The 18,475-nt window shown below is 39.5% G+C and overlaps 1 protein-coding gene across 1 annotated transcript in view; it reads left to right on the forward strand.

The window, feature by feature from the left end:
* Positions 1-9,168, forward strand: part of LOC124777267 (protein regulator of cytokinesis 1-like) — a 251,101-nt gene extending 241,933 nt beyond the window's left edge. Inside the window, exon 13 of the mRNA XM_047252597.1 lies at positions 7,535-9,168. Coding sequence (XP_047108553.1) covers positions 7,535-7,774 — 240 coding nt within the window. The 3' untranslated portion in view covers positions 7,775-9,168. The remainder of the gene's footprint in view (positions 1-7,534) is intronic.
* The last annotated feature ends 9,307 nt before the right edge of the window (positions 9,169-18,475 follow it).

The raw sequence follows: 18,475 nt of genomic DNA on the forward strand, positions 1-18,475 counted from the left end.
CTGACAACTGTGGGGTGGTAGCATGACGATGTTACTGTGCCCATGGTGGACACTTAGGCAACAGTTGTCGGTTTGTGGCTTGGAGGAGGCAGCATCATAACTGTGCTGACGACCAACACCGTCTGTACGTCATCGGGCGGCCCAGGTGCCATGACTTGCTGACAGGATGGTCCTGGTGGTTTAAATCCTGTTTTCACATGCTGACAGTCATGGAAGACACCTTTTGTCGAGGCCTCATCGAAATATCTGGAGTGGTGTTTATGGCCTGGCTTGGTGTAATCAGTAGGTCGGTCGATCATGTGGTGAGAGTCCACATCACGTCTCTATTTTCTGCTGATGCTGCTGAGCTGGCAGGGCATTAGCCAAAGGCTGTGGTCTGGTTTCTGTTGCTGGGGTGTGGTCTCAGCAGCCGGCATCTGGCCCATTGCAAATGAGTAGCCCAGATCCAAAAGCCATTAAATGCATTTTTTGCTGATTTGGAGATGAGCACACTGCCGTATAGATGTTTTCAGTGGCTACACAATGAAATAGGTTTCAGGGTGCAAAACCTGTTATAAACCATTGAAAATGGCTATAGGACAGGGTGTATACGGCCTGGGAGATCCGGGAAAAATCCAGGATTTTTTTCATCCGGGAGAAAACCGGGAAAACCCCAGGAATTTTTTAGAATTCCGGGAATTTTTCATTGTTTTAGTTTTCAGTTAAATTTTTGTAATTTTGACTGATAACAACCGATACTCTAACAAAGGGTATTACTGTATCCCGCTACTGCAGAATAATACTCCAACAACAAAACATAAAGAGAAAAAAACGAAAATAACGTAAATTGCAAAGGAAATGCGCCATATACAAGGACGACACAGTGCTCATGCAAGCGTCTGCCAACAGCAAAATGTGTCAAAGGCTTTAGGAAGACTATGCAATGCTTCATAACAACAAATTGCCTACGATGAGCGTGAAACAACTGTTTGCATTAGATTCGTTTTAGCAGTTACGAGCGAGTGCATGCGCAGTTGAGTCGTGTTTGAGTAGTAGATTCTCCCACTTATGGCTACAGGAATGTGACTGTTGGCTGTGCAAGCAGTCAAAGCAAGCAGGTAGATGCTACCGGGAAAAGGGGGCACCAAATTCATATTCTAGAGGAAAAAAAACTTGTTTCACAAAGCGTCTAGCATCCATCGCACGTTTATCTATCGATTATTCATATGATTTTGAAACGCTTCCCAGTTGGTTTTTGAACATTTTTGAACACATTTTAAGTTGATTTCTGAATGAATCATAAGTTGACTTTTGAATGCATGCATAGTGTATGTGATGTCTCTGTCAGCAGAATCCTCGTCACATCTAGAAATAAGCTTTCCGCAGACAAAAGGGGGCAAGGCAATACGAGCTGAGGGAGTAAAGCCGAACGGATGAATGCTGATGGCTGTCTGATTATGTGGTTGACTGGGTTTGCAAATGATCAGCATTGTTATAATTACTGGCAAAATCCATAGATTCAGACTACCAGAATGGAAATACACGATTGACAGGAATAACTGGTGAGAAAGATTGCATGTTATCTTCTTGGTGTATCCAAGAAAATGAAATTTTGACTAATTTTTGGCCGGATCGCTACATAGTAAGGACCAGTTGTACAGTCCCCGGCCAGCAGCCGCTTAAGTTCTTTTCTGGAAGTAACATGGAAAACATGTTGTATGAACACGTAATAACACCTAATCGGAAAATAATCGTGGGATAACTAAACCTGTGATTCTGGCAGGGTTAGTGAAGTTAATCGGCGAACAAATTCTGACAATGGCAGGAACAGCTGCAGAACTGGTGGTGACAAGATAGTTTGTTAGAACGAGGAAGGTGAAGAAACGGGGACATCACACACATTATGCAAGAATAAGATGATTCCAAATTTATATAAAAATTTCTTAATACTACTTTTCGATCTCATTCTTGAAAACTTGGTGCGTATGAATGAAATGTGAAACGATTTCCGAACATAAACTATTTTCTTGTAGTAAGCCTAATAGGCATTTGATATTGGTACTTCGTGAATGATTAGAGAGAAAAAAAATGCTAGGAGCTAAGGATTGAAGAAATGTGTACTTTCTTGCTTGTCTCTTGTCTTTATTGGTTTTACGTATCCTATATATAATTTTATGTCACACAAAACAGCAAGTTGTTAGCTAATAGGCAATAAAGAGTGGAAATTTCCTAAAGAGTTCTTGTTCTCCCGATTACAAATAATTCCATCCGCTATTAATTGAGAGATTTTTATATTTTTATTAAAAGAGGGGCAGGCTGTCAAACCGGCCGACTGGGTGCAGGAGAGGCACCACAGGACATTTCAATTTCCACTGTCCTGAATATAGTCTGATGACATCCATTACAAAATTGCACGTTTCAATTCCACGGAGTGAAATATAGTGACGTGCGATAGAAGAATTCTTTATGAAGAGGCGTGGCACTGCACTTTGGCACACTTAATACCAAATAACATGTCTTACATTTCCTCGAACACACGTTTTACGTTTAGGACTTTTCATAAAGATGTGCGCTACAAGATGAACATATTTTTGAAAATTCGAATTTTTTTAGTATTGACCCGTTTCGCAAATACCATAGATCCGGGGCTGATGCGCAGAGCAGTCTGAGTTATAGTGGGTAGTCTCCATGTGACCCGTGTTTACATTTTGTGATTTTGCTGTTTCCCTTTCGTTTACTCTCACGTCAAATGAAAACAAAATGGATATCTGTGGCCGGGAGCTATCAAGTGAATTAAAATAAATTCACATTTCCACCTTTCTGACAGTCAAGCATCAATCGCCTTGCAGAACAATGAAGTTATTTTTGTCTGTTTGCTAAAGAAATTTGACTTTTATTAACCTTTTCCACAGAGTCAGTCAATGTATTTGAAACAAAATGTTTAATTCCACAGTGCTGGCTAGTTTCAACTGTTCACTGCTTTTCAGCTGCACATTTTCATCTTCCAGTGCGTATGGCATTATGACATAAGAAAAAACCAAACATGATAAAATACAGTACTGGTGCCCCAAGAAAATTTGCATCCCAAAACCACACTGAAAAGCTTAATAACAGGTCGAGGTCTACTTAATTGGGAATCAAGATATACGAATATGCACTTTAAATGTGCACATTTTAGTATGGTTCACGAAAATCCGATGCTCTTGGAGTATCCTCTGATGTCTTGTTTTTTTTCTGACATAATGTATGATCTTTTCAATGTTTTACACGTACATAGGGGCTTCCTATGTCATGGTAGCTGTGCAAGCGCAGTGTCACCTGTTATTTGCGCTCTCTGGCAACTGCTGAAACGAACCTATTTCTAACAGGTTGCGGGAAAATATTGCGAATAGTGTTTTTGAAAGCGTTACTTTCAAAGTAAGTATCATTTTAGTTAAGTTGAACTATGTGCAAGATTGTACCATGAATTTCCTAAATCACAGAGCGTTTGACTCTTTTAAAAATCAAGTCTTTGATGACGAAGATCAGATATTTGTTGTTATTAAAAATTTTACTCGTGCACAAAAGATAAGCATAATATGCGAAAGCTTAGCTTCTCCTGTAGCTTATTAACCTTGGAGACCAATATTATATGTGAAAGCTTTGCTTTTCTTGTAGGAACACTATGTATATTTTCCCTGTTTGTGTGTTCGCGCTACTTAACTGTGATGTTGCAGTTGGCTAATTACATCACGTGTCATATGCTCTGAATATCCACTGTCATCGGCTGGCGAGATCAAGTGAAATGAAGCTATGACTGGCTTACAGAAGTGCATCACAATCTCGATTTCAATGATTCGGAAAGTAACATGTGGTGCTTGGTGGAATTCCAATGTATACTTTCGTAATACGAAAATACGCAGAGTACATGTTGCTGCACATCAAAGGCATTTCCAAAACGTGTCTCTTTTCCCTGTGTTCCGTGTTCTAAAGTGATGGGAAATTCTACGCCCGTGTATAAAACCATAACCATTCAAAGCATTGATACATTATTAAGTGATGTAATTGTTAATGATCTTTTTCACAAAATTATTAAGTGGTTCTCAGCAAACGGGCTCTCTTTAAATTTTGATAAAACACAGTATATACAGTTCCGTACAGTAAATGGCACAACTCCAGTAATAAATATAGACTTTGAACAGAAGTCTGTAGCTAAAGCAGAATTTTCAAAATTTTTAGGTGTGGCCATTGATGAGAGATTAAACTGGAAGCAACACACTGATGGTCTGCTGAAACGTAGGGTTATTGCAAATTTTGGTGATAAGAATCTCAGTAAATTAGCTTACTATGCCTACTTTCATTCACTGCTTTCATATGGCATCATATTCTGGGGTAATTCATCGTTGAGTAGAAAAGTATTCATTGCTCAAAAACGTGTAATCAGAATAATTGCTGGAGTCCACCCACGGTCATCCTGCAGACATCTATTTAAGGATCTAGGGATCCTCACAGTGTATATATTCACTTATGAAATTTGTTGTTAATAATCCAACACAGTTCAAAAGTAATAGCAGTGTGCATAGCTATAACACCAGGAGAAAGGATTATCTTCACTATGCAGGGTTAAATCTGACTTTGGCACAGAAAGGGGTAAATTATGCTGCCACAAAAGTCTTTGGTCACCTACCAAACAGCATCAAAAGCCTGACAGATAGCCAAATAACATTTAAAAATAAATTAAAAAGAATTTCTAGATGACAACTCCTTCTATTCATTGGCTGAATTTTTAGATATAAATTAAGGGAAAAAAACAACGACAACAACAACTTAAACATTAGTGTCATGCAATATTTTGTGTAATGTAATATCTTGTACAGACATCTTTTACTAACCTGACATGTTCCACATCACTACGAAGTGTCGTATTCATGATCTATGGAACAAGTATTAATCTAATCTAATCTAATCTAATGGAAAATATACTGTCACTTAACACGGAAAAAGTGTGTTTTCACTCAGGAAAAAATGTGTTTTTAACCGGGAAATCCAGGAAGTTTTTTCCTTGTCTTCATATACACCCTGTAGACTATCACGTTAAATTGCAAAATCCGCTAACTACACATTCTCTTCCTTGAAAGTCCAGCAAAACCCACGAAGTTCAACAGTAATGACGGTCGCTGTTCCATGTCCGGATGCAAATCTCCTCAACTGGCATCAGGCTTACCAATCGAGATGTTCAAAGCTATATTTCAGTTTGTTAAGGTTGGAAGAGAGATTTTTCGTATTCAGAGTTAGGTTGCCTCCGCTGTAGCCAACGTGTACACAATGGTGAAGCTCTCGCTGCCAGTGCGTTGTCGAAATATTCACCGGTAAGCACAGTTCAACTGGTGAGCAACATTCATCTTGATGTATTTCTGTGAGTGTTTTGAAGAAAATGAGTGATTTTGTTGATGCTTTAAATGCAGAAGATGGTACAAATGAAGTGGGAGTAATTGAAATAATAGGAATTGTCCAATAAATTGATCCCATAGTAATAGTTGAAATGACCAGAGCGAAACCGAGGGTGGCGATCCTTCGTGGGAAAGTGAGCGGCATCTTGCTCAGTGGAAAAGAAATTTTTCCAAAACAGAAAGATAAGAACATGAAAAGTACTATTAAAGCGATGTTATGCTATGAAAATTGTGTTGATACTAATTGTTATGACAAGTGCGGAAGACTTAGTGAAAGTGACTGGTAACCGACATTTCTAGATTCAAAAAGCCAAAAAAAACATTTTCACGAAAAGCAAAAATAAAAAGATTTGTCTAGTTTGTGAAGAATCCTTGTATAATTTTGGAGTTGAAGAGGGGAAAAATGTCAGCAAAAGGAAACGGCCCAACGCCAATCACAGCAGGTGTAGAACTTTCAAGAACCAACTCTGATACTTCAAAAAGCTTGTGGAGCTCCACTTTTGTAAGATGCAACTTTCTGCCAATTATATCATTTTCTAAAACTTTATCTATGTTGTACTAAGATGTAATTTGGAGCTTATTTTATTTTCTATAATATCTTGAGGTGTCCAACACATGATGGTGTATTTGAAAAGAACCTGACTGATGGATATTCATTTCTGTTCTTGTTTTGATGTTAAATAAGTCAGTTTTTCCCGGTAAAATGTTGTCACCTTCATATTTTAATGCATCAAGTTTGTAGAATTTTCAGACTTATCTTTCAAATAAAATGTATTTTGTTCACATTTGCAGTAATTATATTCCATCCTTCTGTCATTCCTAACATATCACAGAATAGCGGATTTTGTAACCAAATGTTTGTTTTGTAATTGGATCTAATTTTTGCTAAACCTGCTAACTGTATAAATGGCTGCAAAAATTGCTAAGTCAATGTTTCACTTAATATTTTAATGTAGATAACATAATTGCAGATTTCAACCATTAATACTGAATAATTAATTTTTTTACTTATTTTTAAAAAGAAATGAATTCTTTAATAGCTTGGTTGGGACAAGTTTTTTGCGATTCTCTCAATTTCATTTATCATGCAGTTAGTGGCTTTTGAATCTGGACTACTCATACAGTTCCATGTGTCACCATAAATTTATCTTCAGTTTGATTTAATATTTTTCACTGGATAAGATTATTTGTACAAATTTCTCATAATTTACAGAAGAATGAAAACAGCTAAATGCTGCTTCACACATAAATAGCTTTCATGTGACTAATCAGGTATTTCATATATTCAGATTCAAAGTGCAACATACATACTTTGCAGAAAGTGGCTGACAATAAGCTGTTACACACATTTTTTTCTGGTAGCAGGGACTGATGACCTCGTAGTTTGGTCCCTTGCCCACTGTTTTAAACCAACCAACTACTGGTAGCAAGTTCACAAAACAAAAGAATAACAACACAAATTAACATTTTGTCAAGTGCTGTCAAGACATGAAAGACTCTTTAGAGAAATTGATAGAACCTAGCATCAGCTGGGGATAACTGCTGACCACCAGTGGCTGCTTCTGGCCTGTTAATGTCTAGCTTGACCTGCTTTGCATTCTGAAAAGCACTTGTTCATGATGGGATTTAGAGATCACAATTTGTGAAAGCATGAAAGGAGTCAGTGAATAGAAGTTTGAGAAACAGCCACACCAGAAGCTGCAGCAAGGCTTATTGAATTTGTGGCCTGAACCATTATTTCCATGTAGTTTTCCAGCAACAGAATGCTTCTATTTGTGGAGAACGTGTAACTAGTCTTACAGCATTGACTGCTTCATTGATTTTGCGAAGTGTACAGTGATATTCCTCATGGATTGTGAATATGAAGGTGCTCTTTTGTCTTGTACGTTGTGCTACACATGTAGTAACTAGCTTACATTCTTGCATACTTTACAATCTTGTGCAGAGTGTGAATATGTGCCCCACCTGTAATAGTATCACTATTTGTTTTTGCAGTGCATTGAAATTACTTTTATGTGAGGGTGATTCATTGTTGTCTTGTATAATGTATTTTATACAAAAATTTGGCGCTTATTCCAATTGTTCGTTAGTTACTAACAAATTGTTCTGTTTTTATTGTCTTGCAGAGTGCTGCTCAACAAGAAAATGGACTCCCTTCAAGTATAATTAACAAAAGGGAAGCATTCAGAGACATTAACAACACAAAACAACATATTACTCTAAAGACTTCAAAAATTCCAATGAAACCCCCACGCAAAAACATTGGTATGGCAGTTCGTCTCAGGCGTAACTCATCTGAATTTACTGAATGCCAAGCAAATAAAAAACTTCGACGTTCTTCTCTTCCTGATATGGACATACTATAAATGAAAACAAAAAAGAACCTTATTTGGTGCTCAGTGAATCTTGAGTCAGTGCAGTTGTCATTGTCATTTTTGTATTGTTTTTAACAGAAGATTTTTATTTATGACTGTTCCACATCCCAAAAGTGATTTTTATTTTCTATAACTACCTTTAGACTTTGTATTTACCTCGTTATAAGACAACTCAGGATATAAGATGACCCCCTTTCTTTGAAGACCCAACATGTGAATTTTTTGGTATTTAACATATTCGGACTAATATTTGCAGACTCTTTTTATTATTATATTGATCTGTCTGAAGAAGTTAAGTACCATGCACCAGCTCATACTTGCTTTGAATTCTGCACCTCATGCAGTTGTAAAATTCCTCCTCATTTCCAGCACCTTCATTTGATTAGTTTCTCAAGTAATGAGTAAGCCTTTATTCCACTTTTCTCGCATGTACTGAACAATCTGCTGCTTCAGTCCATGAAATCTTCCCCTGAAAGTTTAGCATGTAGAACTTAAAGCATTTAATTTATTCTTCATCTGACATCAGCTACGAAAATTAACTTCTGTTTTATTAGATTTTCTTTTTGTTGCACAGACTTTTGTGGTCTCTGCTTCAGGAATAACCATTAACTTACAATTATCTGTGCGAACCAATTGTGAACTGCAGATTCATAGAGTCATGTTTCTCAACCATCACAGATATGATTTTGTATCCATTATTAATTGCTACAATTTACTGTTCTCATAGAATTAAGCAAACTTAATGACAGTAATAATTTATCCTCTTAACTCCCTACAGTGGATCAACAGGAATTGGACTACTTTAGGCTGCAAATGTACTTTATCATTTGTTGCCAGAGTTGAAAATTTCTATTGCTGTAGAGTAGAAGCTACTTTAGTAATAGTGTTGTTGAACTTGCTGTTTCATTTGGTGTGACACAAGTCAGTCCTGACTACTAATGGATCCAGTTTAAATGTGATGTATGTTCCTAAAAAAACCAGAGACACAGCACAGTCCCATAGCTGGCAGCATGAAGAAAATTGCTGCCTGCTCGCCACTAACCTCTCCACATTTGACCAAGTTGATGCTGCTGCATCCTATCCCACCCTTTTGAAAACTAAGCAGAATTCACACCTGACTTCTCTGCATACTTCCAAAAAGTTCACTAAATTCTCTCTAAAGGTGGACAAAATAATTTTTCAATCCATGTTGCAGGTATGTAACACTATGCATTTAAGGGTTAAAATTGTATTCTATTGTGTATTCTACTCCAGCAGTGTTTTACATAAATGTATAGTATTTATGCTGTAGAGTGTTGTTTATAAACCCTACTTGATAACAGTGAATGTGCAATCAAGAAAATGTAACAAAAAATTAATATTTAATAAAGTTTAATAAGACATTATTGTATCTCTCTATTATTAGTATATCCATGTAGCACGTAACTCAAAAGTATAAAGCAGATAAATGTTTCATGCACTTTGTGCTAGTTCACCTTTGGATAACTGGCTTCTCTAAGCTGAGCTAACTGTTGTACTCTCAGTCTTGCTGAAGCTACAATCAACATAATTGCACATTCATTTTACGTCAACTACAACTAACAAGCTGAGAGTTAACAGCCAGTGAGGACCCCCATGTGTCGTACAGTAGTTTGCTGGGTACTCACCATGGCTGTTTGGCTGTTTATGCTTCTTGACTACAGGAGTCAAATACTGTGAAATTTCTAATGCTGGAAAAAACTGTGTACATACACAACAGCAAAAATAAAGTGAGTAAACTGAAAGTAAATATCAGTCACATATTTGGCCTCTTCCAATGGTGACCGAGTAAGTTGTGACAGCTTTTTAAAAACAGCGAAGATAATTCATTGGCTACATTACATAATTGTCATGATAAAGAAACCCTTAGTATTTACATGGTTTGCAGCTAGTGCAAGCCTTTTTATTTGATCAGGGTGTATACGCCCCGGGAATTTTTTCATCCGGGAGAAAACCCGGGATATTTTTAGAATTCCTGGAATTTTTCATTGTTTGAGTTTTCATTTAAATTTTTGTAATTTTGACTGGTAAGAACCGATACTCTAACAAAGGATATTACTGAATCCCGCTATTGCAGAGTAATAAAACATAAACGAGAGAAAGAGACAAAACTAACTTAAGTTGCAAAGGAAATGAGCCATATACAACAACGACACAGTGCTCATGCAAGCGTCTGCCAATTGGAAATGTGTCAAAGGCTTAAGGAAGAGTATGCAGTGCTCTATAACAACAAATAGCCTCCAACAAGCGTGAATTCGCAACTGTTTACATTCGATTTGTTTTAGCAGTTACGCGCGGGCTCATGCACATGCGCAGTTGAGTCGTGTTTGAGTAGTAGATTCTCCCACTTCTGGCTACAGGAGTGTGGCTGTTGGCTGTGCAAGCAGTCAAAGCAAGCAGCTAGATGCTACCGGGAAAAGGGGGCACCAAATTCATATTCGAGAGGAAAAAAAACTTGTTTCACAAAGCGCTTAGCATCCATCACACGTTTATCTATCGATTATTCATATGATTTTGAAACGCTTCCCAGTTGGTCTTTGAACACATTTTAAGTTGATTTCTGAATGAATCATAAGTTGACTTTTGAATGCATGCATAGTGTACATGATGTCTCTGTCAGGAGAATCCTCGTCGCATCTAGAAATAAACTTTCCACAGACAAAAGGGGGCGGGGCAATACGAGCTGAGGGAGTAAAGCCGAACGGATGAATGAATGCTAATGGCTGTCTGATTATGTGGTTGACTGGGTTTGCGAATGATCAGCATTGTTATAATTACTAACAAAATCCATAGATTCAGACTACCAGAATGGAAATACACGATTGACAGAAATAACTGGTGAGAAAGATTGCATGTTATCTTCTCGGTGTATCTAAGAAAACGATATTTTGACTAATTTTTGGCCGGATCGCTACATAGTAAGGACCAGTTGTACAGTCCCCGGCCAGCAGCCGCTTAAGTTCTTTTCTGGAAGTAATGTGGAAAACATGTTGTACGAACACGTAATAACACCTAATCAGAAAATAATCGTGGGATAACTAAACCTGTGATTCTGACAGGGTTAGTGAAGTTAATCGACGAACAAATTGTAACAATGGCAGCAATAGCTATAGAATTGGTGATGACAATGTACGATGCAGCTGAGTGGTTGTGTGGTTGTCAAATGAAAAGCATTTTTCTGTTTCACCTGTCTTCTTACAAATAGTACTGATAGTGCCTGGACTGAAACTGGTATCACTGACTTAAAGAATTTTCACGCACAGGTGATAAAACATAATTCCAGCAAAAAACATTTAAATGGTTTCATTGAGTTTTCAGTGCTAGGGAAAGTGGACATTATGTGCCAATTAGACAGTGCTTACCACCGTAATATAAAGATATATAATGAAAATGTATTAAAAAATCGGTATATTCTGGGTAAACTGATAGACTGTATTAAATTTTGCGGCAAATTCGAGCTTGCCTTACGGGGCCACGATGAAACAGAAGATTCCAAAAACCCAGGAATTTTTCGAGGATTAGTCAGTCTTATGGCAGAAGTGGACTGTGTCTTGAAGCAGCACATCGAGAAATCAGAAAACCGTGTTTTCTTAGGCCTATCGAAGACAATTCAAAATGAACTTCAGGAATCAATTTATGAGGTATGCCTCAATCTCATCAGGAGTAAACTGTCGAAAGCAACCTTTCTCGCAATAGTAGTTGATCAAACTACTGACTGTGCAAATTCGTCACAATTGGTCCCAATAATTCGCTATGAGCTACTAAGACAAATAAATGAAAGATTTATTTCCTTTGTACGCCCAACAAGTCACAGTGCAGACGATGTAACTGCAGCTGTTCTCTGCGAGCTAGAGAAAATGAATGTACATGTAACACCTGAAAAACTGATAGATCAGTGTTACGATGGTGCTCCTGTTATGAGTGGCCATAAAAGTGGAGTTCAAACTAGAATTAGAGAAATGTACAGGAATGCTCACTTTATTCACTGTTACGCCCATCAGTTAAATTTAATTGTTGAACGTTGTGTGGCGGGCAGTAAACAAGTGCGGATCTTCTTTAGCAACTTTTTCCCAGTCTTCTAGCCGTACAGCCATTCTTGACGAAGTAGTGAAGAAGCGTATTCCTACCTGTCCTCAGTCCATCAGATGGAATTTTAAATCACGGAGTGTAACCACTGTGTACAAATACCAAAAGGAAATTGTTGAGTGCCTAGAAAGAATTATTGATGATGATGCCAGTGATTACAAGACAATAAACAAGGCTACAGGACTGAAGGGTTTCCTGCAAGATGAAGATTTCCTCTTCTGGTTAAATTTTTTTAATACAGTCATGCCTCATTATGACATTCAGCAGAAGAATATTGATGCAGTGAAAACTGTTGAATATGTATCGCACTTTGCAGACTCTGCCCAGCAAATTAGGGCCTCACTTGAAACTGACGATCACTGGGAACAGGTAGAACCAACTGCAAAACGGGGACGTTTCACAGAATAAGAATAGTGTGTGCATGAAACATTTGCGACCTCATCACAACTCAGATCAGAGACCGATTCAGTTTCAATGATTACTTATCGATTTCACAGCTGTTTGATCCATCATTGTTTGCAAAACATCAAACTATTTTTCCAGAAAAAGAGCCTAAAATAGCTGTTAATTTGTTCAATTTACAGTCTTCAGATCTACCTCATGAGCTGAATGTGTTGTACAGCGGAAAAGATTTTATGAAGGTGTCAGGTGCTTTGACCTTGTTGAACTTTCCTTACGATAACAAGCTGGCTAAAGCTTTTCCTGAAAGTGTAAGACTTCTGCAAATAATAGTAACCTTCCCTATGACGACTGGAGAGGCAGAACGCTGCTTCTCTACGTTACAGAGAGTGAAAACGTTCACGCGCAACACTATGATCGAGGACAGACTTTGTGCGGTTGCAATGTGTTCCCTAGAAAAAGAATTACTGAATCAGCCAAATTTCAATGAAATGGTCATAGACCATTTTGCTGCACAGAAGGGGAGACGAGCTGACTTCGTCTATAAATAAATGAATTGAGGTAACCAAAAATGCATTCATAATTGATAAGAGGTAATTTCTTTATATGAAGTCCTACTTAGCCTATTAAGTGAAGTGAGTAAAAAAGGGTGGTGTCATGTTTAGCCAGTCATAAACGTGATGACATTTTCCGAAACGAATCACTTTTGGTACCGGTACAGTGTGTTGCGCTACAATGTCACATTTTGTGTACTTTAGCACAACAAACCGTACTAAAAATGATGTATTTTGGAGAGATCTTTAGTGCCCTATATCACATAAATGCATATTTTCATAATACACAATAAATACGAACTGTTCGCTTCTCAAACATGTGAATTAATATGGCAGTTGCACGGATTGCTCATGCCACCAAATCACAGCACAATACCTGTGACGCCACCAAAACCTCACAGTATCGTCATGCGAATTCGTAAACTTCAAGCTTTGGAGGTAAACCACAATAAACGCCTTAAGTTTAGAACTGAAAAAACCAAAAATATTAAGCAGTCGCAAAGTTAACATTCATCGCATTAAAGATCTCTCCGAAACGTGTCTTTTCATATGATTTGCTGCAAAGTGTCAGAAAATGTAATGACGACGTATAAAAACACTAACCAAAGATTTTAACTCGAAGTTAGCTGCTAATGATATTTAATACCTGATTATAGAAGATACAGTAATAAAATTATGGGTAGAGAGTGATCTGCCCACCCCCATCCCCCTGAATTCTTAGTTGTAAACTATTCTGTAGCGTAACTTGAGGTCTGTGTTGGCTCCGATCGATAAATGCCGCAGCCTTCGCCAGTATAGAAGCCACGAGCCGCGCGTGGTAGAGAGTTATCTGCGCCCCCCCCCCCCCCCCCCCCCTCCCCCTGAATTCTTAGTTGTTTATGTCAGACTAATCTGTAGCGGATGTTGGCTATGATCGATAAATTACGCAGCCTTCCCCAGTATAGAAACCACGTGCCGCGCCTGGTCTGGATAAATCTGTTGTTTGTTTAATGTTGTGAGTGTTGATGAACCCTTTCTGATGGTTGCCTGTCAGGTATAATTCTCCTGGTGATGGTGCTCACAGTCACTGACCGCATAGCACACAATTTGACATACTTGAAGAAAACATCGCATAGAGCAACCATATATCTTACACCTCCTTCCCATATGGATGCGGTCCAGCCATGTCCAAGAAAACTATCTCCAAGGGTCTTTTAAGCAATTTTGGGTGTAGTTCAATTAATTTTGACTTATTTGTATGCTTAGCCTTCTGACACACAACACGTTTCCGTATTACTTGCAAAAATTTTCCATCTTAAACGTGGACAGTGACAATATGTTCTTGCCTTTCTCAGTTATTTGAGGACGCCATATCGTCCCTAAACATTGTGAGTCTGTAATGTATAGTAGTTAACGTGATACTCTGGTAAACAAACATATCACTGGCCCTGCTCTGGGTGGTGTCTATGAACAGTACACCTAAGTAAATCATTAAAAAAAATTTTCAGCCTGTCATCATTGTTCTGCAGCAGTTTTAGTCTTACATTTTGCCATCTCGGATCCTCCTGCTGTAGATGCTCCATGCTTTTACACATCCTAAAGTAGTATGGCTGTTGTGTTTTATCTTTCCTCAACAAAACCCTGATTTCTGAACTGTTCTCCACGAATTACAAGAATTCGTCTAGATCTAGTGGAACCCTTGATATGCCATCAGAAATTACGTTTTTATGATGTTTGATATACACAATTTCAAAATCTAATTCCTGTAAATACAAACACTACCTAGTGATCCTCCTATGCAAGAGTTTACAAGTGAGAAGGTAATATTTGAACTTTTTGAATGCCCATATTACCGCGAGAGCTTCCAATTCGGTCACATAATATGCTCGTTCGACTTCAGACAGGGTCCTACTAGCAAAACTAATTACCTTAAGGGGGTAAGCTCCCCATTCATGTCAGTGATTTGGAATAAACAAGCACCCAGCCATTGGTAGCACATGTCTGTACACAGACAAAAATCCTGAGTCATTTTGGGATGATGTAAGACGATGGCATTGAAAAGAGCTTTTTCAGTGTTGTAAAAATCAGTTTGGCATTGCTTGATCCATAACCAGTGGTGGTTCTTCCGTAGAAGATTCAATAGGGCATCACTATTTAAAAAGTGCTGCGCTATAAATTTTCTGAAGGAAGATACTAATCCAAGATACCCCTTCAATTCCTTCTTATTTTGAGGTACAGGGCAGTGTCTGATAGCATCGAGCTTCTTAGAGTCTGAAGTATGCCTTGAGGCGATACTGTGTGTCTGAGGAATTGAACTATTTCCTTACCGAAATGAGACTTCATCGGGTTGGCCGTGACTTCGTATTCTTAAAACCTATACAAGACTTGAGCCAAGAACGTTAAGTGTTCTGACCAAGGGGGGTAGCAATCAGTAAATTCTCAACATATGCAATGACTACTTAACAATTCAGGTTCTAAGACTCAATCTAAAGCAGAAATAAATACGCCTACACTGACGTTTAAACGAAAAGGGAGAACACGGAACTCTTACCTTCTGACTCACATACAAAGGCAGTGTACTTACAAGGCTTGGGGATCTATTACAGTTAGGTACTTAACATAATGGTATTTTAGAAGTTGCTCTTCCAGGTTGTCAAGTTGTGCCCTGAGAGGCCCAACAATTTTATTTATTCCTAATGCGTCGAACATGAGGACAGTACCATCTGATTTGCTAATGGTCAAAATGGGGCTACTGTATGGAGATAAGGATGTTTGTATTATTTACAAGTTTAGAATTCTATTGATCTCTTTCTTCACAGCCTGCTTCTTGGCCCTTGAAATGGGGTACGATAAAAAGCAGGTGGTTTCGTGTGGGCACACCTCCATTTTGTATTTGTATCCCTTGAGTGTGCCAGGGCGTCATTCAGAAACACGAGCAGTTCTTCCTTCTGTTGTTCCGTAAGAGACACTGACATTCACCTCGGTGTACACAATCTCATGACCTCTTTTCTCTTCCTGTAATTGCTCAATTTCCTGTGTGTTTACAAACATGACGGTGGGTAGAAGAATTATATCCGAATGTCAGCAGTGGATTTTGGTTTGCTTCCTCTGGAATTTGACTTGACTAGGTCTACTGAATATTGTTGATCGTTCACAACGAAATGACACTTCTCCTTATCAACGTCAATTTGTGCCTGGTACTTCCTAAAGGTGTCCATGCCGATAAGACTGTTTACTGTTAGCCTTTCAACCACAAGAAAAATACATTATAAAGGGAACCTGTCAGTCTGAATAGGAATTAAAGCTTGCAATTTTACAATTTTGGACTGGAAGCGTCGGTATGTGTACTTGTTTTTGTAACTGATCAAACAGACCCTGTGAAATTATATTCGTGGAAGCTCCAGTGTCCAGTACTATGGGTATCCTTAAACCAAGTATTTGTGCATTGATTACTGCGTGCATTGTGTCTTCATTTTTATCTACACAGTTGGTAATATCTTCCTAGCACAGATCATCTTTGATATCAGCACAGATATTGTACCTAAGAAAACAACTTTTACCTAGTTCCATGTCAGCGCCCCTGTTACAGGTCATCGAACAGGGGCCCATCCAGACCGGTTCGAGCTTTCCAAATTACCTTGAGCACTGATCTCCTCGTTAGGGGTAACCTCAACTATATGCACATTAGCATCTGGTTTCGCCTGTTAATATGTTGGGCGACTCTCGATTCGAGATTTCGCTGTCCCTGGCCACAATTAGAACCGTAATTTTGATTTCACTGATTATAGTCAGACGGTGGCAGATAATTTTGTCGCCCGGTTCCTTTCTGCCCTTGCCAGTTGCCGTTCATGTCATTGACCCTGGTTGGCCGCGCTTTATACACTTGCTGACTATAACCTCTCCTGATCAATTGAAATTCTGATCTTGGTTTTTTTTATATCCTCACTTTAATTTTTGTGCCTTTCCGTTACCATTTTGATTCCTGTTGGTATTTCTGCGAGGGGGATATGGCTGCCACTCGAGTTGGTTGTTATTGCATGCCCGCTGTGTTGTTTCTTAGTTCGTGTGCAGTCTGCCTGCACACTGCCACGTTTTGGTGGTGCAGGTCTCTCTTCGTAGTTAAGTTCAATGGAATCGAGAGTTGACAGGAAATTCTCTCTATCGTACTCGGGAGTGGTGATTTATTTCTCATCTTTGTTAGCTCCTAGCTGACTTTACAAATTTTTTAGGACATCTACCTGTGTTATCAGGTTTGTCCAGTAACGGGTTTTATGTAGATTTGTCTCGAATTATCTTCTGAGCTCTCCGTGTTTACTGCTGAATGGCACTGGGTTTAACACTTCAAGCCCCAATCTCTCTTGCACTGTGATGGACCAGTAATTGTCTAGGAATGCCCTTTCAAACTGTTAGTAGGTGTGATTTTTTTTGGTCATTTCAATGGCCCACAGCAAAACATCAGCCCGTGTATAACCTGCCACGAAGCATACCTTCCGCACTTCGGTCCAATTCCTTGGAAAAACGTTCCAGAAGGTAGAAATCGGAAACTGCTTGTGTCGTAATAAGCCTCCATCCACGAGCAAAGTAGAAGGACGTGTGCTACTGTCCGTTGTCGGCGTGGCATTGTTTTGATGTATCGGATCGTATTCCGAATATTTATCAATGCGCGGCAGGGACAGAAGTCGGCAGTGCCTACTGCATGTTAGAGTTGTGATCTACACTCCTGGAAATTGAAATAAGAACACCGTGAATTCATTGTCCCAGGAAGGGGAAACTTTATTGACACATTCCTGGGGTCAGATACATCACATGATCACACTGACAGAACCACAGGCACATAGACACAGGCAACAGAGCATGCACAATGTCGGCACTAGTACAGTGTATATCCACCGTTCGCAGCAATGCAGGCTGCTATTCTCCCATGGAGACGATCGTAGAGATGCTGGATGTAGTCCTGTGGAACGGCTTGCCATGCCATTTCCACCTGACGCCTCAGTTGGACCAGCGTTCGTGCTGGACGTGCAGACCGCGTGAGACGACGCTTCATCCAGTCCCAAACATGCTCAATGGGGGACAGATCCGGAGATCTTGCTGGCCAGGGTAGTTGACTTACACCTTCTAGAGCACGTCGGGTGGCACGGGATACATGCGGACGTGCATTGTCCTGTTGGAACACCAAGTTCTCTTGCCGGTCTAGGAATGGTAGAACGATGGGTTCGATGACGGTTTGGATGTACCGTGCACTATTCAGTGTCCCCTCGACGATCACCAGTGGTGTACGGCCAGTGTAGGAGATCGCTCCCCACACCATGATGCCGGGTGTTGGTCCTGTGTGCCTCGGTCGTATGCAGTCCTGATTGTGGCGCTCACCTGCACGGCGCCAAACACGCATACGACCATCATTGGCACCAAGGCAGAAGCGACTCTCATCGCTGAAGACGACACGTCTCCATTCGTCCCTCCATTCACGCCTGTCGCGACACCACTGGAGGCGGGCTGCACGATGTTGGGGCGTGAGCGGAAGACGGCCTAACGGTGTGTGGGACCGTAGCCCAGCTTCATGGAGACGGTTGCGAATGGTCCTCGCCGATACCCCAGGAGCAACAGTGTCCCTAATTTGCTGGGAAGTGGCGGTGCGGTCCCCTACGGCACTGCG

This window comes from Schistocerca piceifrons, chromosome 2, assembly GCF_021461385.2.
Source record: "Schistocerca piceifrons isolate TAMUIC-IGC-003096 chromosome 2, iqSchPice1.1, whole genome shotgun sequence".
Classification (NCBI taxonomy): Eukaryota; Metazoa; Arthropoda; class Insecta; order Orthoptera; family Acrididae; genus Schistocerca; species Schistocerca piceifrons.